The sequence below is a fragment of the Zonotrichia leucophrys genome, unplaced genomic scaffold (genome assembly GCF_028769735.1).
Source record: "Zonotrichia leucophrys gambelii isolate GWCS_2022_RI unplaced genomic scaffold, RI_Zleu_2.0 Scaffold_55_320004, whole genome shotgun sequence".
NCBI lineage: Eukaryota > Metazoa > Chordata > Aves > Passeriformes > Passerellidae > Zonotrichia > Zonotrichia leucophrys.
In genome coordinates this window covers 18,926-46,109 of record NW_026992260.1, presented here as the reverse complement: position 1 = coordinate 46,109, position 27,184 = coordinate 18,926, and the positions used below count along the sequence as shown (strand labels likewise).

General features: G+C 53.9%; 2 protein-coding genes across 2 annotated transcripts; one reads left to right on the top strand and one right to left on the bottom strand.

Moving 5' to 3' along the window:
- Window positions 1–1,279: 1,279 nt before the first annotated feature.
- TP53 (tumor protein p53) lies at window positions 1,280–18,617 on the bottom strand. Its single transcript, XM_064737420.1, is given in 12 exon segments — window positions 1,280–1,769; window positions 2,347–2,432; window positions 4,365–4,444; window positions 5,601–5,710; window positions 7,982–8,091; window positions 10,244–10,356; window positions 11,845–12,031; window positions 15,321–15,413; window positions 15,416–15,523; window positions 16,303–16,348; window positions 16,967–17,054; window positions 18,344–18,617. Coding segments are annotated over 11 exon segments (1,080 nt in total). The 5' UTR covers window positions 17,026–17,054; window positions 18,344–18,617; the 3' UTR covers window positions 1,280–1,681.
- Window positions 18,618–19,833: 1,216 nt separating this feature from the next.
- LOC135460537 (monocarboxylate transporter 13-like) lies at window positions 19,834–26,695 on the top strand (the record flags this gene model as incomplete). Its single annotated transcript, XM_064737412.1, has 4 exons — window positions 19,834–20,098; window positions 21,490–21,633; window positions 23,368–24,102; window positions 26,544–26,695. Coding segments are annotated over 4 exons (1,284 nt in total), but the record flags the coding sequence as incomplete, so codon positions are not given.
- Window positions 26,696–27,184: the final 489 nt, after the last annotated feature.

Sequence of the window (27,184 nt, the reverse complement as noted above, 5' to 3'; positions counted from 1 at the left end):
ATGGGGATCCCAGTTCATCCCAGTTACCCCAAACTGGGATCCCCCAGTTCATCCCAGTTACCCCAAACTGGGATCTTCAATTCCTTCCCAGTTACCCCAAACTGGGACACCTCAAACTGGGAGATCCCCCCAAACTGGGACACCCAAATCCCTCCCAGTTACCCCAAACTGGGCTCCCAGTTCTTCCCAGTAACTGCAAACTGGGATCCCAGTTACCCCAAACTGGGACCCCTCCCCAATTCCCTCCCAGTTACCCCAAACTGGGATCCCAGTTCCTCCCAGTTACCCCAAACTGGGCTCCCAGTTCATCCCAGTTACCCCAAACTGGGATCCCAGTTCATCCCAGTTGCCCCAAACTGGGACACCCAAATCCCTCCCAGTTACCCCAAACTGGGCTCCCAGTTCATCCCAGTTACCCCAAACTGGGATCCCAGTTCCTCCCAGTTACCCCAAACTGGGACCCCCCAGTTCCTCCCAGTTACCCCAAATAGGTTCCCAGTTCCCCCAAACTGGGATCCCCCATTCCCTCCCAGTTACCCCAAACTGGGCCCCCCAGTTCCCCAGTCTGGGATCCCAGTTACCCTAAACTGGGACCCTCCATCCTTCCCCGTTACCCCAAGCTCGGATCCCCCCAAACTGGGCTCCCAGTTCATCCCAGTTACCCCAAACTGGGATGCCCCAGTCCTTCCAGTTGCCCCAAACTGGGACCCCCCCAGTCCGCCCAGTTACCCCAAACTGGGACCCCCAATTCCCTCCCATTTACCCCAAAGTGGGATCCCAGTTCCTCCCAATTACCCCAAACTGGGATCCCAGTTCCTCCCAGTTACCCCAAACTGGGCTCCCAGTAACTCCAAACTGGGACCCCAAATTCCCTCCCAGTTACCCCAAACTGGGACCCCCCCAGTTCCTCCCAGTTACCCCAAACTGGGACACCTCAAACTGGGAGATCCCCCCAAACTGGGACACTCCAAACTGGGACCCCAACTCACACCCAGTTACCCCAAACTGGGCTCCCAGTTAATCCCAGTTACCCCAAACTGGGCTCCCAGTTAATCCCAGTTACCCCAAACTGGGATCCTCAATTCCTTCCAGTTGCCCCAAACTGGGATCCCTGTAACCCCAAACTGGGACACCCAAATCCCTCCCAGTTACCCCAAAATGGGCTCCCAGTTCCTCCCAGTTCCTCCCAGTTCCTCCCAGTTCCCCAAACTGGGACCCCAAATTCCCCCCCAGTTACCCCAAACTGGGACCCCCAGACACCCCCCGGGTGGGGGAGGGGCGCTATAAAAATCCCTTTATTGTATAAAAACCATTAAAAACCCGAAGGGGGTGGGACCAAGGGATGACGTCATGCAGGAGGGGGTGTGGCTTAAAAAATTGCGTGGGTGTGGATGAAGGGCGGGGCATAATCATGTGGGCGTGGCTAAAGCAGGGTGGTTACAACGGGAAAAGGGGTGTGGTTAAAAGGTGGGGGCGTGGCTACAGCGTTGATTGATGGGTGGGCGTGGCTAAATAGAAAGTGGGTGGGGTCAAACAGGACAAGTGGGCGGGGTTACAGATTAGTGGGTGGGGCTAACCAGGACAAATGGGTCAATAGGAAGCAGGAGTTGAAGGGTGTGGTAGGGGAAGGGGTGTGGCTTCCAGATGAAGGGGGCGTGGCCTCCAGGCGAAGGGGGCGTGGTCAATCGGACTCCCCCGACTCCGCCTTGAGCAGCAGCTTTTTCCCACGGGGCACCCGCCCCTCCCCCCGCGGGCGCCGCCCCTTGGACCTGGGGGGGGGAGGGGAGAGAGTCAGGGACCCCCCCCAAAATTCTGAGAGTCCCAAATTGTCCCCAAAAGAACCCCAAAAAAGAGACCCCCAAAATCCTGGAGTCACAAATTCCCCGTCAAAAAAAAAACCCAAAGAGAGATCCCCAAAAACCCCCAAAAAGTGACCCCCAAAAATCTTAAAATCCCAAATTCCACCCCCCCACAAAAAAACACCAAAAAGGAATCCCCAAAATCTGAGAGTCCCAAATCCCCCCCAAAAAATGGGAGTCCCAAATTCCCCCCAAAAGTGACCCCCAGACCCTCTCAATGCCCCCAAAGTGACCCCAAACCCCTCAAATGATCCCAAACCCTCTCAACCCCCCCAAATTACCCCAAATCCCCCAAAGTGACCCCAGACCCCCCCAAAATTACCCCAAACCCCCCAAAGTGCCCCCAAACCCCCTCAGATTGACCCCAAGCCCTCTGAAACCCCCCCAAAATCCCCCCAAATTTACACCAAACCCCCCCCAAATAACCCCAAATCCCCCAAAAATTACCCCAGACCCCCCCCCAGCCCCTCCATTTTTGGGGTCTCACTTTTGGGGGGCCGCCCCCCGGTCGTAGGTTCGCTCCAGGGCCTCGTTGACCATGCGGAACATCTCGTAGCGCTTGCGGCCCCGCACCTGAACCCCCAAAAAAATTGGGGTGAGAGGGGGTCAAAAAAAGGGCTGAGACCCCCCAAAAACCCCTCAAAAAATTGGGATCATAGAGGGGTGGAAATCCCCCAAAAAATTGGGGTGAGAGGGGGTCCCAAAAGGGCTGAGACCCCCCAAAAACCCCCCAAAATAACGGGGTCAGGGGGGGCCCAAAAGGGCTGAGACCCCCCAAAAAATTGGGGTGAGGGGGGTCCCAAAAGGGCTGAGACCCCTCAGGGACCCCCCAAAAAATTGGGATCATAGAGGGGTGGAAATCCCCCAAAAAATTGGGGTGAGGGGAGGTCCCAAAAGGGCTGAGACCCCCCCAAAAAATTGGGGTGAGAGGGGGTCCCAAAAGGGCTGAGACCCCCCAAAAACCCCCCAAAATAATGGGGTCAGGGGGAGGCCCAAAAGGGCTGAGACCCCCCAAAAACCCCACAAAAAATTGGGATCATAGAGGGGTGGAAATCCCCCAGAAATCCCCCAAAAAATTGGGGTGAGGGGAGCTGGAAAGTGCTGGAGACCCCCCAAAAATAACGGGGTGAGGGGGGGTCCCAAAAGGGCTGAGACTCCTCAGGGACCCCCCCCAGAAATTTGGGGTCACAGAGGAGAAGGAAACACTTTTAGAGACCCCAAATTTTCCCCCACGAACCCCAAATTTCCCTCTTGGGACCCCAAACCACCCTTTAGAATCCCTAAGGGACCCCAAATTTCCTCCCTAGGACCCCAAATTCCCTCTTGGGACCCCGAATTTCTCTTTCAGAACCCCAAATTTCCCCCTGGGACCCCCAAATTTCTCTCTTAGGACCCCAAATCTCCCCCCAAGAACCCCAAATTTGCCTCTTAGAACCCCGAATTTCCCCCCTGGGACCCCCAAATTTCTCTCTTGGGAGACCTAAAATCCCTGTGGGACCCCAAAAAACCCCCCGGGGACCCCAAATTTCTCTCTTAGGACCCCAAATTCCACCCAGGAACCCCAAATTTCCCCCCTGGGACCCCAAATTTCCCTCTTGGGACCCCGAATATCCCCATGGGACCCCAAACCACCCCTTAGAACCCCTAAAGGACCCCAAATTTCTGCCCTGGGACCCAGAATTTCTCTTTTAGAACCCCAAATTTCCCCCTGGGACCCCCAAATTTCTCTCTTGGGACACCTAAAATCCCTGTGGGACCCCGAAAATTTCCCCGGGGACCCCAAATTTCCCTCTTGGGACCCAAATTTCCCCCAGAAACCACAAGTTTACTTCTTAGAACCCCGAATTTCCCTCTTGGGAACCCAAATTTCACCCCAGGAACCCCAAACCACCCTTAAGAAACCCCTAAGGAACCCCAAATTTCTCTCTTAGGACCCCAAGTTCCACCCAGGAACCCCAAATTCCCCCTGGGACCCCAAATTTCCTCCCTGGGACCCCAAATTTCTCTCTTAGAACCCCAAATTTTCCTCTTGGGATCCCAAATTTCCCCTTGGGACCCCAAACCACCCCTTAGAACCCCTAAGGGACCCCAAATTTCTCTCTTAGGACCCCAAATTTCCCCCCAGGAACCCCAAATTTCTCTTTTAGAACCCCAAGTTTCCCCCCTGGGACCCCCAAATTTCTCTCTTGGGAGACCTAAAATCCCTGTGGGACCCCAAAAAACCCCCCGGGGACCCCAAATTTCTCTCTTAGGACCCCAAATTTCCCCCCAGGAACCCCAAATTTACTTCTTAGAACCCCGAATTTCCCTCTTGGGAACCCAAATTTCACCCAGGAACCCCAAATTTCCCCCCGGGACCCCAAATTTCTCTTTTAGAACCCCAAGTTTCCCCCCTGGGACTACTAAAATCCCCTTAGGACCCCTAAAAACTTTGCTGGGACCCCAAATTTCCCTCTTGGGACCCCAAATTTCCCCCAAATCCCCCCAATTTCCCCCCGTTCCCACCTGCAGCAGGAAGATCTCGCTCTCGGGGTCCTGCATTGGCTTCTTGGAGCTCTCGGGGGTCTCGGCCGGGGGGGACAGGGCTGGGGGAGGGGCGGGGGGGGTCAGGGACCCCCAAAAGGGCCCAGAGACCCCCCAGAGTCAATGGGGGATCCCTGAGAGGCCACGCCCATTATTCATGAGCATGGCAGCCGCTCATTAGCATATCTGGCCACACCTTTTCAGACCACACCCATTATTCATGAGCACAGGATCGGCTCATTAGAATATTGGCCACACCCAATTTGACCACGCCCATTATTAATGAGCACAGCTCTGCTCATTAGCATACTGGCCACACCTTTTCAGGCCACACCCACTTTGGCCACACCCATTATTCATGAGCATGGCAACAGCTCATTAGCATATTGGTCACGCCTTTTCAGGCCACACCCACTTTGGCCACACCCATTATTCATGAGCATGGCAGCAGCTCATTAGCATATTGGTCACGCCTTTTCAGGCCACACCCAATTTGGCCACACCCATTATTCATGAGCATGGCCGCTGCTGATTAGCATATTTGGCCACGCCCCTTTAGGCCACACCCTTCTGCGGGTATAGCCACACCCAGTTTGGCTCCACCTCCCATCAATCACTTGGCCACGCCTGTTTCTTTAGGCCACACCCCCTCAGATTTGGCACAGTCATTAATTTGCATAGGCCACACCCACCCAGCCCCACCTATTCTCTTTTAGCCCCACCCCCAGCAGAATTGGCCCCACCCACTTGAGCCACACCCTACTGCAAGCTCCACCCCCATTGTCCAGTAACCACACCCACACTTAGGCCACACCCACTCGTGGATCAGGCTCCTCCCACTCCTATCCAGGCCCCACCCCTACCCCACATCAAGCCACGCCCCTTTGGAGGCCCCACCCTATCCAAGCTTAGGCCACGCCCACCCAAACCCACCCCAGCCAGTAACAGCCTCACATTCATTGGCCACGCCCCCACAGAGGCCACACCCCCATCCAACTTAGGCCACGCCCACCCAGCCATATATTGCCATCATCTCCCTTGGCCCCACCCCTTTCTGAACTCAGGCCCCGCCTCCATTGAAGCCCCTCCCTCACCTCTATTGGCCACGCCCCCATCCAAGCTTAGGCCACGCCCACCCAGCCATATATTTTTATCATCTCCTGTGGCCACGCCCCTTTAAGAGCTCAGGCCCCGCCCCCACTGAAGCCACGCCCTCACCTCTCTTGGCCCCGCCCCTTTTCCGCTGGGTCTCCTCCTCATGGCGCCGATCGCGGCCAGGGCAGGCGCAGACCCGAACCTCGAAACAGCGCCGGCCCAGGATCTGACCCCTGAAAACACCCCAAAATCAGCCAAAAATACCCCAAAATCATCCAAAACCACCCCAAAAACATCCTGGGGATCCCTGAAAACCTGGGGAACCCCAAAATCCCCATCCTGATCCAACCAGGAACCCCAAAAACCCAACCCAGGAACCCCAAAAACCCCAAATTCAGGCTCAGACCCGAACCTCGAAACAGCGCCGGCCCAGGATCTGACCCCTGAAAACAGCATTGGGAACCCCAAAATCAGCCAAAACCACCCCAAAAATATCCTGGGGATCCCTGAAAACCTGGGGAACCCCAAAATCCCCATCCTGATCCACCCAGGGACCCCAAAAACCCCAAATTCAGGCTCAGACCCGAACCTCGAAACAGCGCCGGCCCAGGATCTGACCCCTGAAAACACCCCAAAATCAGCCAGAAATACCCCAAAAATATCCCAAAAATATCCCAAAATCCATCCTAGGACACCCCAAAACCTGGGGAACCCCGAAAACCCCATCCACGAACCCCAAAATTTCAACCAAGGGACCCCAAAACCCCAAATTCAGGCACAGACCCGAACCTCGAAACAGCGCCGGCCCAGGATCTGACCCCTGAAAACACCCCAAAATCAGCCAGAAATACCCCAAAATCATCCAAAACCACCCCAAAAACATCCTGGGGATCCCCGAAAACCTGGGGAACCCCAAAATCCCCATCCTGATCCAACCAGAAACCCCAAAAATTCAACCAAGGGACCCCAAAACCCCAAATTCAGGCGCAGACCCGAACCTCGAAACAGCGCCGGCCCAGGATCTGACCCCTGAAAACACCCCAAAATCAGGATTGGGAACCCCAAAATCAGCCAAAAATACCCCAAAAACATCCTGGGGATCCCTGAAAACCTGGGGAACCCCAAAATCCCCATCCTGATCCACCCAGGGACCCCAAAAACCCCAAATTCAGGCTCAGACCCGAACCTCGAAACAGCCTAAAATGGGAATTAGGGACCCCAAAATCATCCAAAATAACCCCAAAAATCATCCAAGGGACCCCAAAATCCATCCAGAAATCCCTCAAAATATTTTAAAAATATTCTAAACTTCGAGGGCTAAAACTCATGGATTTTAGAGAAAAAAAAACCCAGCTTTTAGGAAAAATAATCTCAATTTTTTGGGGTTAGTTCCCAGGTTTTTAGGGTGAGGGCTCCTCAGTTTTGGGGTTTTTTGGGGGGATTTTTGGGGCTCACCCAGGTCCCTCCAAAGTGAGGATGGGTCTCCTGTTCATGCCCAAGTTTTTGGGAATTTTGGGGATTTTTCAGAGGATTTTGGGGGAATTTTTAGGGTTTTTTTAGGGGATTTTGGGGTTTTTTGGGAAGATTTTTTGGGATTTATTTTGGTTATTTTTGGGGTATTTTTGGGGCTCACCCAGGTCCCTCCAAAGTGAGGATGGTGAGGATTTTGGTGCATTCTTGAGCATTTTTGGGGGTTTTTTTGAGTTTTTTAGGGGGGGATTTTGGGATTTTTTCAGGGATTGTTGGGGGGATTTTTGGGGTATTTTTTGGGTTATTTTTGGGGTTTTTGGGGCTCACCCAGGTCCCTCCAAAGTGAGGATGGGTCTCCTGTTCATGCCCAGGTTTTTGGGAATTTTGAGGATTTTTCAGAGGATTTTGGGGGAATTTTTAGGGTTTTTTTTAGGGGATTTTGGGGTTTTTTGGGAAGATTTTTTGGGATTTATTTTGGTTATTTTTGGGATATTTTTGGGGCTCACCCAGGTGCCTCAAGGGTGAGGATGGTGAGGATTTTGGTGCATTCTTGAGCATTTTTTGGGGGTTTTTTTTGAGTTTTTTAGGGGGGATTTTGGGATTTTTTCAGGGATTGTTGGGGGGATTTTTGGGTATTTTTTGGGTTTTTTTTGGGGTTTTTGGGGCTCACCCAGGTCCCTCCAAAGTGAGGATGGTGAGGATGGGTCTCCTGTTCATGCCCAAATTTTGGTGCATTCTTGAGCATTTTTTGGGGGTTTTTTTTGAGTTTTTTAGGGGGGATTTTGGGATTTTTTCAGGGATTGTTGGGGGGATTTTTGGGTATTTTTGGGATATTTTTGGGGGTTTTTGGGGCTCACCCAGGTCCCTCCAAAGTGAGGATGGTGAGGATGGGTCTCCTGTTCATGCCCAGGTTTTTGGGGTTTTTTGGAAGAATTTTGGTTTTTTTGGGGGGATTTTTGGGGCTGTTTTAAAGGTTTTTTTGGGGTATTTTTTGGGTATTTTTTGGGATATTTTTGGGGGTTTTTGGGGCTCACCCAGGTCCCTCCAAAGTGAGGATGGTGAGGATGGGTCTCCTGTTCATGCCCCCCATGCAGGAGCTGTTGCACATGAAGTTGTACAGGACCGTGGTGCACTCTGAGCCCACCTGGGAATGGAGAAAAATGATCAAAAACTGAAAAAAAAAACCCAAAAAAACTCTTAAACCACCCCAAAACCAAGTTCAGAATCAGCCCCAAAAATACCTAAAAAAAACCCCAAAAAAATCACCCAAAATACTGAATAAAATCTCTAAACAAACCCCAAAATCACCTGCAAAATTAGCCCTAAAAATACCCCAAAACCGACTCTAAAAAATCCCAAAAACCCCTAAAACTCACCCAAATACCCCAAAACCACCACCAAAAAAAAACACCCCAAAAAAACCCATAACAAATCCCCAAAAATATCCCCAAACCACCCAAAAATAACCCCAAAAGCATCCCCAAAAAAACCCCAAAACTGCTGCAAAAAAATCCCTTAAAAATTCCAAAAAAACCTCCCCAAAATACCCCCAAATCACCCTGAAAAAAAAACCCCAAAATCCCAAAACCACTCCCAAAAAATGCCAAAATCCCAAATAAAAACCCCCAAAAATCCCAAATAAAAACCCCAAAATCCCAAATAAAAACCCCCAAAAATCCCAAATAAAAACTCCAAAATCCCAAATAAAAACCCCAAAAATCCCAAATAAAAACCCCCAAAAATCCCAAATAAAAACCCCCCAAAATCCCAAATAAAAACCCCAAAAATCCCAAATAAAAACCCCAAAAAATACCCCCAAACCACCCCAAAGTCACCTCGAAAAAAATTCCCAAAAAACCCTAAAAAAAACCCAAAAATCCACCAGGGATGGGGGGGACATTGTTAGGGGGATTTTGGGGTTTTTATTTGGGATTTTGGGATTTTTATTTGGGATTTTGGGGGGTTTTATTTGGGATTTTGGGGTTTTTATTTGGGATTTTTGGGGGATTTTTATTGGGATTTTTTGGGGTTTTGGGGTCACCTCGGGGGGCTCATAGGGCACGGCCACGCTGTGTCTGTGATGGGATTTTGGGGTTTTTATTTGGGATTTTTTGGGGTTTTATTTGGGATTTCTGCAGGGATTTCAATGGGGATTTTTGGGGTTTGGGTTTTTTGGGGTTTTTGGGATTTTTTGGGATTTTTTTGGGGTCACCTCGGGGGGCTCATAGGGCACAGATGGGCTGTGTCTGTGATGGGATTTTGGGGTTTTTATTTGGGATTTTGGGGTTTTTATTTGGGATTTTGGGGTTTTTATTTGGGATTTTGGGGTTTTTATTTAGGATTTCAATGGGGATTTTTGGGATTTGGTTTTTTTGGGATTTTTTTGGGTTTTTGGGGTTTTTTGGGGTTTTGGGGTCACCTCGGGGGGCTCATAGGGCACGGCCACGCTGTGTCTGTGATGGGATTTTGGGGTTTTTATTTGGGATTTTGGGGTTTTTATTTGGGATTTCAATGGGGATTTTTGGGGTTTGGTTTTTTTGGGGTTTTTGGGATTTTTTGGGGTTCAGGGGATTTTTGGGGTCACCTCGGGGGGCTCATAGGGCACGGCCACGCTGTGTCTGTGATGGGATTTTGGGGTTTTTATTTGGGATTTTGGGGTTTTTATTTGGGATTTTGGGGCCGTTCTTTGGGATTTCTGCAAGGATTTCAATGGGGATTTTTGGGGTTTGGGTTTTTTGGGTTTTTGGGATTTTTTGGGGTTTTTTTGGGGTCACCTCGGGGGGCTCATAGGGCACGGCCAGGCTGTGTCTGTGATGGGATTTTGGGGTTTTATTTGGGATTTTGGGGTTTTTATTTGGGATTTTGGGGTTTTTATTTGGGATTTCTGCAGGGATTTCAATGGGGATTTTTGGGGTTTGGGTTTTTGGGATTTTTTGGGGTTTTTGGGATTTTTTGGGGTCACCTCGGGGGGCTCATAGGGCACGGCCACGCTGTGTCTGTGATGGGATTTTGGGGTTTTTATTTGGTTTTTTGGGGTTTTTATTTGGGATTTCTGCAGGGATTTCAATGGGGATTTTTGGGATTTGGGTTTTTTGGGGTTTTTGGGGTTTTTTGGGGTTTTGGGGTCACCTCGGGGGGCTCATAGGGCACGGCCACGCTGTGTCTGTGATGGGATTTTGGGGTTTTTATTTGGGATTTTGGGGCCGTTCTTTGGGATTTCTGCAGGGATTTCAATGGGGATTTTTGGGGTTTGGGTTTTTTGGGGTTTTTGGGGTTTTTTGGGGTTTTGGGGTCACCTCGGGGGGCTCATAGGGCACGGCCACGCTGTGTCTCTTGGTGGTTTCATCGTCCTGGTACCGAGCCTGGGGGTTCCCCTCCACCCGGATCAGGTGCTGGGCGGGGGCGTTGCCTGGGGAGAGCCCAAAAATCCCAAATTAACCCCAAAATTAACCCCAAAATCCACCTCAAAATTAACCCCAAAAACCCAAAATCCAAATACCCAAATAACCCAAATCCACCCAAAATTACCCCAAACACCCAGAATCCAAATTAATCCCAAATTAACCCAAAATCAGCCAAACATCAAAAATCAAAATTAACCCAAACCAGCCCAAAAATCCAAATTAACCCCAAATCACCTCAATTACCCAAACCACCCCAAAATCCCGATAACCCCAAAATTAACCCCAAATCACTCAAATTAACCCCAAAACCACCCCAAAAATCCTAAATTAACCCAAATTAACACCAAAATCCACTCAAATTAACCAAACCAGCCCAAAAATCCAAAATTAACCCCAAAATCAGCCCAAATTTATCAGAATTAATCTATTTTTCCAATTCCCCCAATTTTCCCAGTTTCTCTAGAATTTAAACCAATTTTTCCTCCAATTTTTTTCCCAAATTTCCTCAATTTTTCCCAATTTCCCAATTCTTTCCCAATTTCCCCCATTTTTTCCAAATCTAATCCAACTTTCCCAATTTTCCCAATTTCCCCCAATTATTCCCATTCCCCACATTTTTTCTAGTTTTCTCCCCAATTTTCCCCAATATTTTTGAGTCCCCCCCACTTTTCCCAATTTGTCCCCAATTTCCCCCATATTTTCCCAATTCTTCCCAAATTTCCCCCAATTTTTCAGAATCTAATGCAATTTTTTCCATTTTTCCCCAATTTCCCCCCAATTCCCATTTTTTCCCATTGTTTTCCAATTTTCCCCATTTTTTCCCAATTTTTCTCCCCAATTTTCTCCCAATTTTCCCATTTTCTCCCAATTTCTCCCCATTTTCCCCCATTTTTCCCAATTTTTCCCAATTTTCCCCATTTTTTCCAATTTTCTCCCCAATTTTCCCCCATTTTTTCCCCAATTTTCCCCCATTTTTTCTAAATTTTCCCCCATTTTTTCCAATTTCCCCACTTTTCAATTTTCTCCCCAATTTCCCCACTTTTTCCAATTTTTCCCCAATTTCCCCCATTTTTTCCCCAATTCTTTCCCAATTTTTCCCCAATTTCCCCCCATTTTTCCCCAATTTCCCCCACTTTTTTCCCAATTTTTCCCCAATTTTCCCCATTTTTTCCCAATTTTTTTCCAATTTTCTCCACAATTTCCCCCATTTTTCCCCAATTTTTTTCCCAATTTTCCCATTTTTCCCCAATTTTCCCCCATTTTTTCCCAATTTTCCCCCAATTTTTCCCAAATTTCCCCCCTTTTTTCCCAATTTTTCCCCAATTTTCCCCATTTTTTCCCAATTTCCCCATTTTTCCCCAATTTTCCCCCCATTTTTTCCCAATTTTTTCCCAATTTTCCCCCATTTTTCCCCAATTTTCTCCCCAATTTCCCCCATTTTTCCCCCAATTTTCCCCCCATTTTTCCCCATTTTTCCCCCCACATTTCCTCACCGTCGGGGCCGCCGCCGGCCCGCTCGTGGTGGGGGCACCTCCGCACCACCTCGGCCACGTGCTCCGATTTCTTGTACACGGCCACGGCCCTGAGCAGGGCCCCGGGCGGCGGCGGCACCGCCACGCGCACCTGCACCGGGCACGGCTTGGCCAGGCGGCAGAACAGCTTGTTCAGGGCCGGGGAGTACTGGGGGAGACTGGGAGTTACTGGGAGGGACTGGGAACCAAAAATCCCCAAAAAAATCCACCCAGAAACAAAAAATCCCCATGAAAATCCCATAAAAAATCATAAAAATATACCCCAACAATAGAAGTCCCCATGGAAACCACCCAGAACAGCTTGTTCAGGGCCGGGGAGTACTGGGGGAGACTGGGAGTTACTGGGAGGGAACTGGGAACAACCCCTGAGCAAAAAAACCCCGTGAAAATCCACCCAGGAATCAAAAATCCCCATAAAAATCCACCCAGAAACAGAGAAACCCCATAGAAACCCCATAGAAACCCCATAGAAACCCCATAGAAACCCCCCAGAACAGCTTGTTCAGGGCCGGCGAGTACTGGGAGAGACTGGGAGTTACTGGGAATGAGCTTAGAGCGAAAAAACCCCGTGAAAATCCACCCAGAAATCAAAAATCCCCATAAAAATCCACCCAGAAACAGAGAAACCCCATAGGAACCCCATAGACACCACCCAGAACAGCTTGTTCAGGGCCGGGGAGTACTGGGGGAGACTGGGAGTTACTGGGAGGGACTGGGAACAACCCCTGAGCAAAAAAACCCCGTGAAAATCCACCCAGAAACAAAAAATCCCCATAAAAATCCCATAAAAATAACCCCAGAAACAGAGAAACCCCATAGAAACCACCCAGAACAGCTTGTTCAGGGCCGGGGAGTACTGGGAGAGACTGGGAGTTACTGGGAGGGACTGGGAGTGAGCTCAGAGCGAAAAAACCCCGTGAAAATCCACCCAGAAATCAAAATCCCCATAAAAATCCACCCAGGAATGAATAAACCCCATAGAAACCCCATAGAAACCCCATAGAAACCCCATAGAAATCAACCCAGAACAGCTTGTTCAGGGCTGGGGAGTACTGGGGGAGACTGGGAGTTACTGGGAGGGACTGGGAACCAAAAATCCCCCAAAAAAATCCACCCAGAAACAAAAAATCCCCATAAAAATCCACCCAGGAATGAATAAACCCCATAGAAACCCCCAGAACAGCTTGTTCAGGGCCGGGGAGTACTGGGGGAGACTGGGAGTTACTGGGAGGGACTGGGAATGAGCTCAGAGCGAAAAAACCCCGTGAAAATCCCATAAAAATAACCCCAGAAACAGAGAAACCCCATAGAAACCCCATAGAAATCAACCCAGAAATCAAAAATCCCATAGAAACCCCATAAAAACCCCATTACTCCCATCTCCCCTGTCATTTCCCCATTTTTTGCCCCATTTTTTCCCAAAATTCAAATTTTTTCCCTGTTTTTTTCCCCCATTTTGTCACTCACGGTGCAGGCGACGCTCTTGGCCATTCCCTTTAATCCCATTTATTCCCATTGTTTTATCCCCATTTCTTTCACCATTTCCCGCTAGTTTTCAGCCATTTTTTCACCATTTTTTTCCCAAAATTCCAATTTTTCCCCCCATTTCTCGCTCATGGTGCAGGTGATGCTCTTGGCCACTCCTGTTATTCTCACTTTTCCTATTGTTTTATTCCCATTTTCTCCCTGTTTTTCACCATTTTTTCACCGTTTTTTTCCCCGTTTTTTCCCAAAATTCCCAATTTTTTTTCCCAAATTCCCGATTTTTCCCCCCAATCCCCACTCACAGTGCAGGTGACGCTCTTGGCCACTCCCATTTCCCGGAACTCCACCCTGAAGTCGCGCTCCCCCCCCCCGGGATCTCCTTGGTTTTACCCCATTTTTAACCCTTTTTTTGCCCATTTTTAACCCTTTTTTTGCCCGTTTTTCGTCAGTTTTTCAGCGTTTTTCACAGTTTTTTCCCAAAATCCCCGTTTTCAGTCCTATTTCTCACTCACGGTGCAGGTGACGCGCTGGGCCGTCCCGGTTTCTCTGAATTCCACCCAGAAGTCGCGCTCCCCCCCCTGGGATCTCCTTGGTTTTACCCCATTCCTTCCCCGTTTTTTGCCCGTTTTTCGCCATTTTTTCACCGTTTTTCACCATTTTTTCACCGATTTTTTCCCCGTTTTTTCCCAAAATCCCCGTTTTCCCCCCATTTCTCACTCACGGTGCAGGTGACGCTCTTGGCCATCCCGGCTTCACAGAACTCCACCCTGAAGTCACGCTCCCCCCCCCCCCCCGGGATCTCCTTGGTTTTACCCCATTCCTTCCCCGTTTCTCGCCCATTTTTCGCCCGTTTTTCACCCTTTTTTCACCGTTTTTTCCCCCGTTTTTTCCCAAAATTCCCGATTTTTCCCCCCAATCCCCCCCTCACGGTGCAGGTGACGCTCTTGGCCACTCCCATTTCCCGGAACTCCACCCTGCAGTCGCGCTCCCCCCCCCGGGATCTCCTTGGTTTTACCCCATTTTTTCCCCTTTCTTTGCCCGTTTTTCAGGCATTTTTTGCCCGTTTTTTCGTCATTTTTTCACCGTTTTTTGCCATTTTTTCACCGTTTTTTTCCGTTTTTTCCCAAATTCCCCATTTTTCCTCCCAAACCCCCCTCACGGTGCAGGTGACGCTCTTGGCCACTCCCCATTTTTCTGAACTCCACCCTGCAGTCGCGCTCCCCCCCCGGGATCTCCTTGGTTTTACCCCATTTTTTCCCCTTTCTTTGCCCGTTTTTCAGGCATTTTTTGCCCGTTTTTCGTCATTTTTTCACCGTTTTTTTCCCCGTTTTTTCCCAAAACCCCCATTTTTCCCCCCATTTCTCACTCACAGTGCAGGGGATGCTTTTGGCCGTCCCGGTTTCCCTGAACTCCACCCTGAAGTCACGCTCCCCCCCCCCCCCCGGGATCTCCTTGGTTTTACCCCATTCCTTCCCTGTTTCTCACCCGTTTTTCGCCATTTTTTCCCCCGTTTTTTCCCAAAATTCCCATTTTTCTCCCCCATTTCTCACTCACGGTGCAGGTGACGCTCTTGGCCGTCCCCGTTTCCCTGAACTCCACCCGGAAGTCGTGCTCCCCCCCCGGGATCTCCTTGGTTTTACCCCATTTTTACCCCATTTTTTGCCCATTTTTCGCCATTTTTTCACCGATTTTTTCCCCATTTTTTTCCCAAATTCCCCGTTTTTCCCCCATTTCTCACTCACGGTGCAGGTGACGCTCTTGGCCACTCCCATTTCCCGGAATTCCACCCGGAAGTTGCGCTCCCCCCCCGGGATCTCCTTGGTTTTACCCCATTCTTTCCCCTTTCTTTGCCCGTTTTTCAGGCATTTTTTGCCCGTTTTTCGTCATTTTTTCACCGATTTTTTCCCCGTTTTTTCCCAAAATCCCCGTTTTTCCCCCCATTTCTCACTCACGGTGCAGGTGACGCTCTTGGCCGTCCCCGTTTCCCGGAACTCCACCCGGAAGTCGTGCTCCCCCCCGTAATCCTCGGTGGACGGGACCACGGCCGAGGGGGGGGGGAGGGGCGGGGGGGGCTCGGCGGGGGAGGGGGCAGCGCCCGCCCCTCCCCCACCCCCGGCCCCTCCCCCTCCTGGGGGGGCTCCGGGGGGCTCAGCTGCTGTGGGGGAGGGGAGAGACACAAACATTGGGGGGGTTTGGGGCATTTTGGGGCGAAAAATCCCAATTTTGGGGGCGAAAAATTCAAATTTTTGGGGGGGGAAATTTCAAATTTTTGAGGTGAAAAATTCAAATTTTTGAGGTGAAAAATTCAAATTTTTGAGGTAAAAAAATCAGACTTTCAAAGTGAAAAATTCAAAATTTTGGGGGCGAAAAATTCAAATTTTCGAGGTAAAAAATTCAAATTTTTAATGTAAAAAATTCAAATTTTTGGGGGATTTTAAGGTCGTTTTTTGGGGAGAAGGAAATTCAATTTTAGGGGTTTGAGGAGGTTTCGGGCATTTGGAATTTTTGGGGGGTGAAAATCAAAAGTTTTGGAGGTTTGGGGGTTTTTTGAGGGGGAGAAAATTCAATTTCTTGGAAAATTTTTGGGGTCATTTTTTTTGGGGGGGAGAGAAATCAAATTTTGGGGGTTTTGGGGAATTTTGGATTTTTATGGGAGCGAAAATACAAATTTGTGGGGTTTTAAGATTTTTTGGGGGAAAATATCCAAATTTTTGGGGTATTTGGGCCTGTTTTAGGGGAAACCCAATTCTGGGGATTTTGGGAGAGCTGGGATCATTTTAGGGTAAAAAATTCCCATTTTTGGGGGTTAAAATCCCAATTTTGGGGGGGATTTTGACCCCTCCCCGTCCCTTTTGGGGTTCCCCACCCATTTGGGCAAATTTTGGGGAATTTTTCTCATTTTTTGGAGATTTGACCCCAATTTTTGGTGCTCACCCATTCCAGCAGATCCTCGGGCAGGGAACCGATGTTATTGGGGAGCCTGGAAGGGTCAAAGGTTACCCAAAAAATCCCAAAAAAATCCCAATCCCACCCCAAGCAAACCCCAAAAAATCCCCCAAAATCCCAAAGAAACCCAAAAATCAAAATAAACCCAAAAATCTCCCGCAAAACCAACAAAAAAAAATCCCAAAACTGTCGCCAAAACCCACCAAACCCCTTAAAAAAAACCCCAAACTCCTCAATAAATCCCAAAACTTCCCCAAATTCTCCCTCAAAATCCCAAATAACCCCAAAAATCCCCCAAAGAAGTCCCAAAATCCCAAGTAAATCCCAAATAAACCCAAAAATCCACACAAAACCCCCAAATAAACCCGAAAATCCCACCAAAAATTCCAAATGAACCCAAAAATCTCCCCAAATCCCCCACAAAATTCTAAATAAACCAAAAAAAAAATCCTAAATTCCTCCCAAAAATCCCAAATAAACCAAAAAATTCCCTCCAAAAATCCCCCCAAAATCGCAAATAAACCCAAAAATGCACCCAAAAAAACCCCAAAAATCCCAAATAAACCCCAAAATTACCCTCAAAAAAAACCCCAAAAATGCCCCAAAAATCCCAAACCCCACAAAAAGCCCCAAAAATGCCCCAAATGCTCACATGTTCCATAAATCCAGGAATCCTTCGCCCCCCAGGAGCGGCTCCAGATCCTCGGCCATGGCGGGGGAGGGGCGGCCCCGGGGCACCCCTGGGGGGAGGGGAAATTCCGGATTTTGGGGGAAAAATTCCCTTTTTTGGGGGTGACCCCAAAAATTCCCATTTTTTTTTAATGGGGGCTCCCGCTGAACCAGCCCAAGCCACGCCCCCTTCTCACCAAGCCACGCCCCTTCATCTAAGCCACGCCCCCTCCCATTCAGGAAGCGAATTTTGCTCCGTTTGGATAAAATCCGGGTAACGTTTAGATAAAATGTGGATAAAAATTGAGTAAATTGGGGTAAAGTTTAGGGAAAATTCGGGCAAAATTTAGGTAAAGTTTAGGTAAAATTTCGGTAAAGTTTGGGCAAAAAATGGATAAAAATTGGCTGAAACTGGTAAAGGTTAAGAAAAATGTCGGGAAAAATACGAGAAAATTTGGACAAAATTGTGGTTTAAAATTGATAAAAATAGGGTAAAATTTGGCCAAATTTTGGATAAAGTTTAGATTGCAAATGGGCTAAAAATTGGGGTAAAATTTCAGCAACGTTTTGGCAAAATTCAGATAAAATTTGAGTTAGTTTTGGGTAAAGTTTCACCGAAGTTTGGGCAAAAACGGGCCAAAATTTGGGTAACATTTGGGCACATTTTGGCTAAAATTTGGATAAAAATTGGGCAAAATTTGGGGGACCTCGCTCAGGTCACCCCTTCCCCATTTTGAACCCCACACCCTCCCCCCTCCCCGTTTTTGGAGTGCCCCCTACCCCCCCCTCAGGGGCCCCCGGGACCCCCAAAATCCACCAGTGAGGGGGGAAGGAAACCCTGATTTTGGGGGGAAATCTTCTTTTTTGGGGGGTGACCCCAAAAATTCAATTTTTTTAAAGGGGGGGTCCCGCCAAAGCCAGGCCAAGCCACGCCCCCTTCTTTTAAGCCACGCCCCCTCCCCCCTTCCGGCAGCAAAAATCGCCCTATTTGAGTAAAATTGGATAAAACTGGAGTGAAATTTTGGGTAAAAGTCGGGTAAAAACTGGGAAAAACCTGGGTAAAATTAGATTAAAAATTGGGCAAAATTTGGGGACCCCCCCGCCATTTTGGGCCCCTCCCCTCTCGCCGTTTTTAGGGTGCCCCCCCCCCCATTGACTCCTCAGGACTGGGGGGGTCCCCCCGAATCCCCGAGACTCCTGAAAATGCGCTTGGGACCCCTCAAAACCCCCCTGGGATCCCCAAAATCCACCCGGGACCCCCGAAATCCCCTCTGGGCCCCTCGAGACCCCTCAGGACCCCCCGGGACACCCCAAGATCCGCCCAGGACCCCCCAAATTCCCCCCGGGGCCTCCCCGGTACCTCCGGTGCTTCCCGCGCCTCATGCGCTGGGGAATCCCCACTCCCGGCGTGCCCCGCGCGGGGGCGGGGCGGGGTGGGCGGGGCCTTGAAGCCACGGCGCCATCTTTGGTGAGGGCGGGCGCCATTTTGAGTTTGGGCAGGCGCCATTTTCTGTGAGGGCAAAAAGGGGCGGGGTTTAACTGCGGGCGCCATTTTGCGTGAGGGCAAATGGGCGGCGCCATCTTGGCTGAGGGCCAAAAAGAGGGCGGGGCTAAGAGCAGGAGGCCCCGCCCCCTCTTGGGCGCCCTTTGCACGGGTTTGGGGGGGTGGGGATGGATCGATGATTAATTAACAGCGACCCCTCCCCCCCCTCACAGGACACGGGTGACCCCCCCCGCCCCCTCCAGGGGACTTCGCCCCCCCACCCCCAAAGCTGTCCCTGAGCTGCACCAGGTACGGAGCAGGACCGGACACTGGGACCCCCCCGGCCCCCCAATTACCTGGGACCACCACCCCGAACCACCCAATTACCTGGTAACCCCCCCCCGGGACCCCCCAATTACCTGGGACCCCCTAAATCCCACCAGGGTCCCCCCTGACCCCTTGGTGACCTCTGACCTCAGTGTCCCCCCCAGAATTTTGGGTCCCTGACCCCCTTGGGACCCCCCCCGTGACCCCAGGTCCCTTTTCTTTCCAGGCCGCTGCACCCTGGGGACCCCCAAAGCTCCTGGGTCACTCCTGACTCCCCCTGACCTCGTGTGACCCCCTAAATCCCCCTGTCACCCTCCAGGTGACCCCATGACCTTTTGTGACCCCCTAAATCAATGAGCCCCCCGTGACCTCTGGTGTCCCCTCAGTGCCCCCTCATTGTCCCCAGTGTCCGCCCACTGTCCCCGTGTCCCCATATCCCCTCACTGTCCTGGTGTCCCCTCACTGTCCCTGTGCGCCATCACTGCCCTGTGTCCCCTCACTGCCCTGGTGTCCGTCTGTCCCCTCATTGTCCGTCTGTCCCCCCGCGCTGGCTCTCGGGTGGCCGTTCCCCCCGGGTGCACTCCTGTGACCCCCATTGCCCGGTGTCCCCCTGCTGTCCCCTCCCTGTCCGTCTGTCCCTGTGTCCGTCTGTCCCTGTGTCCGTCTGTCCCCCTGCGCTGGCTCTTGGGTGGCCGTTCCCCCAGGTGCACTCCTGTGACCCCCATTGCCCAGTGTCCCTCTGTCCCCTCACTGTCTGTCTGTCCCTCTGTCCCTCTGTCCCCCACTGCGCTTGCTCTCGGGTGGCCGTTCCCCCCAGGTGCACTCCTGTGACCCCCATTGCCCGGTGTCCCTGCTGTCCCCTCACTGTCTGTCCCTTTGTCCCCCCCCGCGCTGGCTCTCTCGTGGCCGTTCCCCCGCGGTGCACTCCTGTGACCCTCATTGCCCAGTGTCCCTCTGTCCCCTCTGTCCCCTCATTGTCCGTCTGTCCCCCCGCGCTGGCTCTCTCGTGGCCGTTCCCCCCAGGTGCACTCCTGTGACCCCCATTGCCCAGTGTCCCTGTGTCCCCTCTGTGTCCCTCTGTCCCCTCACTGTCCGTCTGTCCCTCCCCCGCGCTGGCTCCCTCGTGGCCGTTCCCCCCGGGCGCGCTCCCGGCGCTCTCGGCCGCGTTCCTGCAGGTGGCGCTGGTGAGCGGCTCGGTGCGCGCGCTCGGGCTGTGCCTGCCGCCGCTGGGGGGCGCCTTCGGGGCGGCGGCGCGCGCGCAGGCCTGGGTGGGCTCCTGCCCCCTGGCGGCGCTGCAGCTCGGCGGTAAGAGGGACAGACGGACAGATGGGGAACAGATGGAAGGACGGACATATTGGGAGTAATGGGATGGGGTATGGGGATAATGGGGACACTGGGTGGGCTCCTGCCCCCTGGCGGCGCTGCAGCTCGTGGTAAGAACAGAGGACAGATGAGACAGACTGACAGACAGGGCATGGGAGTAAGGACTGGGATACTGGGGTGATGGGGAATGGGGTGTGGGCTCCTGCCCCTGGGGCGCTGCAGCTCGGCGGTAAGAAAGATGGACAGAGGAGATGACAGATGACGACTGGACGAAGAAAATGGTGGGCATTGGGAGTGATGGGCTGGGGTATGGGGGCACTGGGTGGGCTCCTGCCCCCTGGCGGCGCTGCAGCTCAGGGGTAAGATGGACAGACGGACAGAGGGACAGACATTGGGGGCATTGGGAGTGATGGGGGTAATGGGGACACTGGGTGGGCTCCTGCCCCCTGGCGGCGCTGCAGCTCGGCGGTAAGAAAGATGGACAGACGGACAGACAGACACCTGGGGCATTGGGAAGTGATGGGGGTAATGGGGGGCACTGGGCGGGCTCCTGCCCCTGGCGGCGCTGCAGCTCAGGGTAAGGGACAGACGAGGACAGATGGACAATGACAGAGAGACATGGAGGGATGGGGAATACTGGGTGGGGAACTGGGAGTATGGGGGATGGGGTGATGGACACTGGGTGGGCTCGCCCTGGCGGCGCTGCAGCTCGGCGGTAAGGGGACAGACGGACAGGACTGAAGACATTGGGGCATGGGAGTGAGGGGGTAATGGGACACTGGGGGCTCGCCCCCTGGCGGTGCTGCAGCTCGGCGTAAGATGGACAGATGGACAGTCGGACAGACAGATATTAGGGGTAATGGGGTAATGGGGGTAATGGGGACACTGGGCGGGCTCCTGCCCCTGGCGGTAAGGGAGGCTGACAGACGGACAGACGCACTGGGGCACTGGGAGGGACACTGGGAATACTGGGACCCACTGGGAGGGGACTGGGATGGACTGTGAGGGAACTGGGAGCACTGGGAGGAACTGGGCAGGACTGGGGAGGGCAATGGGAAGGACTGGTAGGGACTGAGAGCACTGGGGGTAATGGGGGAATTGGGGGCGATGGGGGAACTGGAGGAACTGGGAGCACTGGGAGGGACTGGGATGGACTGGGAGGGGAATGGGGGTAACTGGGAGGGACTGGGATGGACTGGGGGGGACTGGGAGCACTGGGGGTAATGGGAGAATTGGGGGCAATGGGGGGAACTGGGAGCACTGGATGAGTTGGGGGTAATGGGGGATAATGGCGGAACTGGGAGCACCGGGAGGGGCGGGTGGGGCACTCCCAGTGCTCCCAGTGCTCCCAGTAACACCATTCCCCCCCCCAGGCCCGTTGGCGGCAGCGCTCAGCGCCCGGTTCGGCCCCAGGGGCGTGGCCATGGCCGGGGGGGCCATGGCGGGGGCGGGGCTGTTCCTGGGAGCCTTCGCCACCCGCCTGGAACACCTGTACCTGAGCCTGGGGGGGCTGACAGGTACTGGGCTATACTGGGATATACTGGGAATTATACTGGGTGAATACTGGGATATACTGGGGATCGGACACTGTACCTGACCTGGGGGGGCTGACAGGTACTGGGTATACTGGGATATACTGGGGAACACCTGTACCTGAGCCTGGGGGGTGCGTGATCGATAGGTACTGGGCTATGACTGGGGGCTAATACTGGGATATACTGGGGAACACCTGTACCTGAGCCTGGGGGGGCTGACAGGTACTGGGATATACTGGGATATACTGGGGAACACCTGTACCTGAGCCTGGGGGGGCTGACAGGTACTGGGATATACTGGGAGGGAATTGGGGGGTACTGGGAGGGACTGGGGACCTAAACCCCAAACCCTCACCCCATAGAATGACTTAGAACCCTCCTGAACCTCACATAACCCCACAGAATGATCTAGAACCCTCCCAACCCTCCCCATCCCGGTGTCCCCACAGGCCTGGGCTGGTCGCTGTCCTTCACGCCCGCCCTCGGCGCCGTGTCCCGCTGGTTCCCAAACCCCCATCTAACCCCATAGAACATTCTAGAACCCTCTCCATCCCTCAGGCCTGGGCTGGTCGCTGTCCTTCATGCCCGCCCTGGGTGCCGTGTCCCGCTGGTTCCTACACTCCATAACCCCAAGAACATTCTAGAACCTCTCCATCCCTCAGGCCTGGGCTGGTCGCTGTCCTTCACCCTGCCCTGGGTGCGTGTCCCGCTGGTTCCTAAAACCATCTAACCCACAGAACATTCTAGAACCCTCTCCATCCCTCAGGCCTGGGCTGGTCCCTGTCCTTCACTCCTGCCCTCGGTGCCGTGTCCCGTTGGTTCCCAAAACCCCATCTAACCCCATGGAACATTCTGGAACCCTGTCCATCCCTCAGGCCTGGGCTGGTCGCTGTCCTTCACGCCCGCCCTGGGACGTTCCGCTGTTCCCCCTAGTTAACCCATAAACTCGACCCCACTCTAAACCCATAGAACATTCTAGAACCCTGTCCATCCCTCAGGCCTGGGCTGGTCGCTGTCCTTCACTCCTGCTCTCGGTGCCGTGTCCCGCTGGTTCCAACGCTACCCCAGGACCATTCTGCACCTCTCCACCCTCTCCCGGCGCCGCCGTTCGGCTGTCCTGGCGCCGCCCCCCTCGTGGACCCTGGTGGCGCGGCGCCCTCTTCTCACCTACTCCCTGCACATTCCGGACCGCCCTGTCCCCCTCCCCGCGCCCTGGAGCTGTCGGTCCTTCAACCCTGCGCCTGGCGCCAGGTCCCTCTGCCTGGTTCCCCATCTGCTAACCATCGCTTCTAGCACCCCCCCCCATCTGAAACCATGAGACGGTTCAGGACCCCCCTTCCGATCCCCTAGGCCTGGGCTGTTGCGTGGCTTCGACGCCCGGCCCTGGGCGCTGCGTGTCCCGCTGGTTCCCAAACCTTGTCTAACCCCACAGAACATTCTAGAACCCTCTCCATCCCTCAGGCCTGGGCTTGTCCCTGTCCTTCACTCCTGCCCTCGGCGCCGTGTCCCACTGGTTCCTAAACCTCACATAACCCACAGAACATTCTAGAACCCCCCAAACCCCCATCTAACCCCATAGAACATTCTAGAACCCTCTCCATCCCTCAGGCCTGGGCTGGTCGCTGTCCTTCACGCCCGCCCTCGGTGCCGTGTCCCGCTGGTTCCTAAACCTTGTCTAACCCCATAGAACATTCTAGAACCCTCTCCATCCCTCAGGCCTGGGCTGGTCGCTGTCCTTCACGCCCGCCCTGGGTGCCGTGTCCCGCTGGTTCCCGCGCCGCCGCGCCCTCGCCACCTCCGTCACCGTCTCCGGCGCCGCCGTCTCGGGCCTGGCTCTGGCGCCGCTCCTCCCTCCCGCCCTGGACTCCTATGGCTGGCGCGGCGCCCTCCTCCTCCTCGCCGCCGTCTCCCTGCACCTCGTGGCCGCCGCCGCCCTGCTCCGCCCTCCTCCCCGCGCCCCTCCGGAGCTCGCGGAACCTTCGGGAACCGTCCCGCGGCTGCTGCGCCACGGGCCCTTCCTGCGCTACGCCGCCGCCTTCGCCCTGCTGGATCTGGGCTACTACGTGCCGTTCGTGCACGGCGCCGGCCGCGCGCTGGAGCTGGGCTGCGACGGTCAGCGCGCCGCCGCCGTGGTGGCCGCCATGGCCGCGCTGGACGGCGCCGGCCGGCTGTTGGCGGGCTGGCTGGCGGAGCGGCCGGCGGCGGTGCTGCTGCGGCAGCTGGCGGCCTGGGCGGCGCTGGCGGGGCTGGTGGCGCTGGCGACGCCGCTGGGGACGAGTTTCGGGGCGCTGCTGGCGCTGGCGGCGGCGTACGGCGGCTGCGCCGGGGCCGTGGCGCCGCTGCAGTTCGCCGGCGTGGCCGAGGTGGTGGGCGCGGGACGGGCGGCCATGGCCATCGGCGTCATGCAGATGGTGGAGAGCGTGGGGTCCCTGCTGGGGGCGCCGCTGGCCGGTACGGGGGGCGATGGGGGCAATGGGGGGACTGGGGGGGTCTGGAATGTAGAGGGGAACTGGGGGGGACTGGGGGACACTGAGGGGGATTGGGAGTTTGGGGGGGTCTGGAACGTGGGTAGGACTGGGAGGGACTGGGATGGACTGGAGGGAACTGGGTGGGAATTGGGAGGGACTGAGGGGGACTGGGAGGGATTGGGGGTTTGGGGGACTGGGAGGGAATGGGGGCAATGGGGGGTCTGGAATGTGGGGGAGTTTAAGGGAGTTGGGGTCTTGAACATGATGGAATTTGGGCGGGTGTGGGGGGTCTAGAACATGGGCAGGACTGGGGGGGAATGGGGGATTGTGGGGATTGGGGGGGATTTGGGGTTTGGGGGGTCTGGAACGTGGGTAGGACTGGGAGGCACTGGGATGGACTGGAGGGAACTGGGTGGGAATTGGGAGGGACTGAGGGGGACTGGGAGGGATTGGGGGGACTGGGGGGGTTTGGGGGTTTAGAATGTGGGCAGGACTGGGGGGGACTGGGAGGGATTGGAGGAGTTGGGGCTCTTGAACATGGGGGAGTTTGGGGGGTCTGGAATGTGGGGGGGGTGGGAGAAATGGGGGAAGATTGGGGGTTTGGGGGTCTAAAATGTGGTGGGGAACTGGGAGGGATTGGAGACACTGGAGGGGGCTGGGGGGGATTGGGGGTTTGGGGGGGTCTAGAATGTGGGTAGGACTGGGGGGAATGGGGGGACAGGGGCAATGGGGGGTCTGGAATGTGGGGGGAGTTTAAGGGAGTTGGGGGTCTAGAACATGATGGAATTTGGGTGGGTTTGGGGAGTCTAGAACATGGGCAGGACTGGGGGGAAATAGGGGGATTGTGGGGATTGGGGGTTTGGGGGGTCTGGAACGTGGGTAGGACTGGGAGGCACTGGGATGGACTGGAGGGAACTGGGTGGGAATTGGGAGGGACTGAGGGGGACTGGGAGGGATTGGGGGGACTGGGGGGGATTGGGGGTCTAGAATGTGGGCAGGACTGGGGGGGACTGGGAGGGACTGGAGGAGTTGGGACTCTTGAACATGGGGGAGTTTGGGGGATTGGGGGGTCTGGAATGTAGTGTGGGGGGGTGGGAGAAATGGGGAAGATTGGGGGTTTGGGGGTCTAAAATGTGGTGGGGAACTGGGAGGGATTGGGGGGCACTGGAGGGGACTGGGGGAGATTGGGGGTTTGGGGGGTGTAGAGTGTGGGCAGGGCTGGGGGGGACTGGGGGGCAATGGGGGGGATTGGGGGAGTTAGGGGTCTGGAAAATGGGGGAGCTTTGGGGGGTTGGGGGTCTAGAATATGGTGGGAGCTGGGAGAAAAGGAGGAAGATTGGGGGTCCAGAACCTGGGAAGGACTGGGGGAGTTGGGGGTCTTGAACATGATGGAGTTTGGGGGAGTTGAGGGGGTCTAGAACGTGGTGGGGAGTGGGAGAAAGGGGGCAAGATTGGGGTTGGGTGGTGTGGAATGTGAGGGAAAACTGGGGGAGTTGGGGGGTCTAGAACTTGAGTTTTGGGGTGGTGGGGGTTAGTTGATCCAGAACTCAATATGGGGGGCACTCAAGTCTTGGATTGGGGTGTCATGGATGACCTAGAACCCATTGGGGAGCACCCAAGGGTGGGTTGGGGCTCATGGATGGGTTGGGGGATCTAGAACTCAACATGGGGGTGGTCCCAATTGTGTTGGGTGGTTTCAAACCCATTGGGGGAGCACCTAAGGGTGGGTTGGGGGTCATGGATGGTTTGGGTGACCCAGAACCCCCAATTTTGGTGGTTCCAGACCCCCCCAATGCCGCCATTTTGGGCGGTTCCCGACCCCCCAACGCCGCCATTTTGGGTGATTCCCGACCCCCCCTCAATGCTGCCATTTTGGGCTGTTCCTGACCCCCCCAACGCCGCCATTTTGGGTCATTCCGACCCCCCCAATGCCGCCATTTTGGGCGGTTCCCGACCCCCCAACGCCGCCATTTTGGGTGATTCCCGACCCCTCAATGCTGCCATTTTGGGCTGTTCCTGACCCCCCTCAACGACGCCATTTTGGGTGATTCCTGACCCCCCTCAACGCCGCCATTTTGGGTGGTTCCCGACCCCCCCAACGCCGCCATTTTGGGTGGTTCCTGACCCCCCCCAACGCCACCATTTTGGGTGGTTCCAGCCCCCCCCAATGCTGCCATTTTGGGTGATTCCAGCCCCCCCCCCGCCATTTTGGGTGATTCCAGCCCCCCCCCCCCACCATTTTGGGCTGTTCCTGACCCCCCCTCAATGCTGCCATTTTGGGCTGTTCCTGACCCCCCCCCCAACGCCGCCATTTTGGGCGGTTCCTGACCCCCCCCCCCCCCCAATGCCGCCATTTTTGGCGATTCCAGCCCCCTCCGCCATTTTGGGCGGTTCCAGCCCCCCAACACCCCCATTTCCCCCCAGGTTGGCTCCGTGACGTCACCGGCGATTTCACCGTCTCCTTCCTGGCGGCTGGCGCCTTCCTCCTGGCCTCGAGCCTCCTCATCCTCACCCTGCCCCCGGCACCCCCCGAGCCCCCCCCCAGCCCCCCTGAGCCGCTCTAGAACCGCCCAAATCACCCCAAAATGCGAGCCCGGATCTCGTCCTTATGGGGGAAGGGGTAGGGCAAGGGGGGGACCCCAAAAATGACTTGGGGGGTGGGGCATGGTTTTTGGGACTTTTTGGGGGGTTTTTGAGGTTTGGGTTTCCATTCCCCTTAATTTTAGGTTTTTTGGGTCTTTATAGTCCTCAATTTGGGGTATTTGGGGCTTTTTTTAGGATTTTTGGGTGGTTTTTTGTTTTTTGGGTTTTTGGGGGATTTTTTGGGGGCTTTTTCAGGTTTTTTTTTTTTTGGAGTTATTTTGGGGTTTCTGGGTTGAGGTATTTCGGTTTTTTTGAGGGGTTTTGGTTTTTTGGCTTTATTTTTTGGTGGGTTTTTATTTTCTTGGATTTTTAGGGTTTTCTTCAGTTTTTTTGGCTTTTGGTGGGGTTATTTTGGGTTATTTGGAGTTTTTTCAGATTTTTTTCCCTAGGTTTTAGGGTGTTTTCAGGTCTTTTAGTCCCTT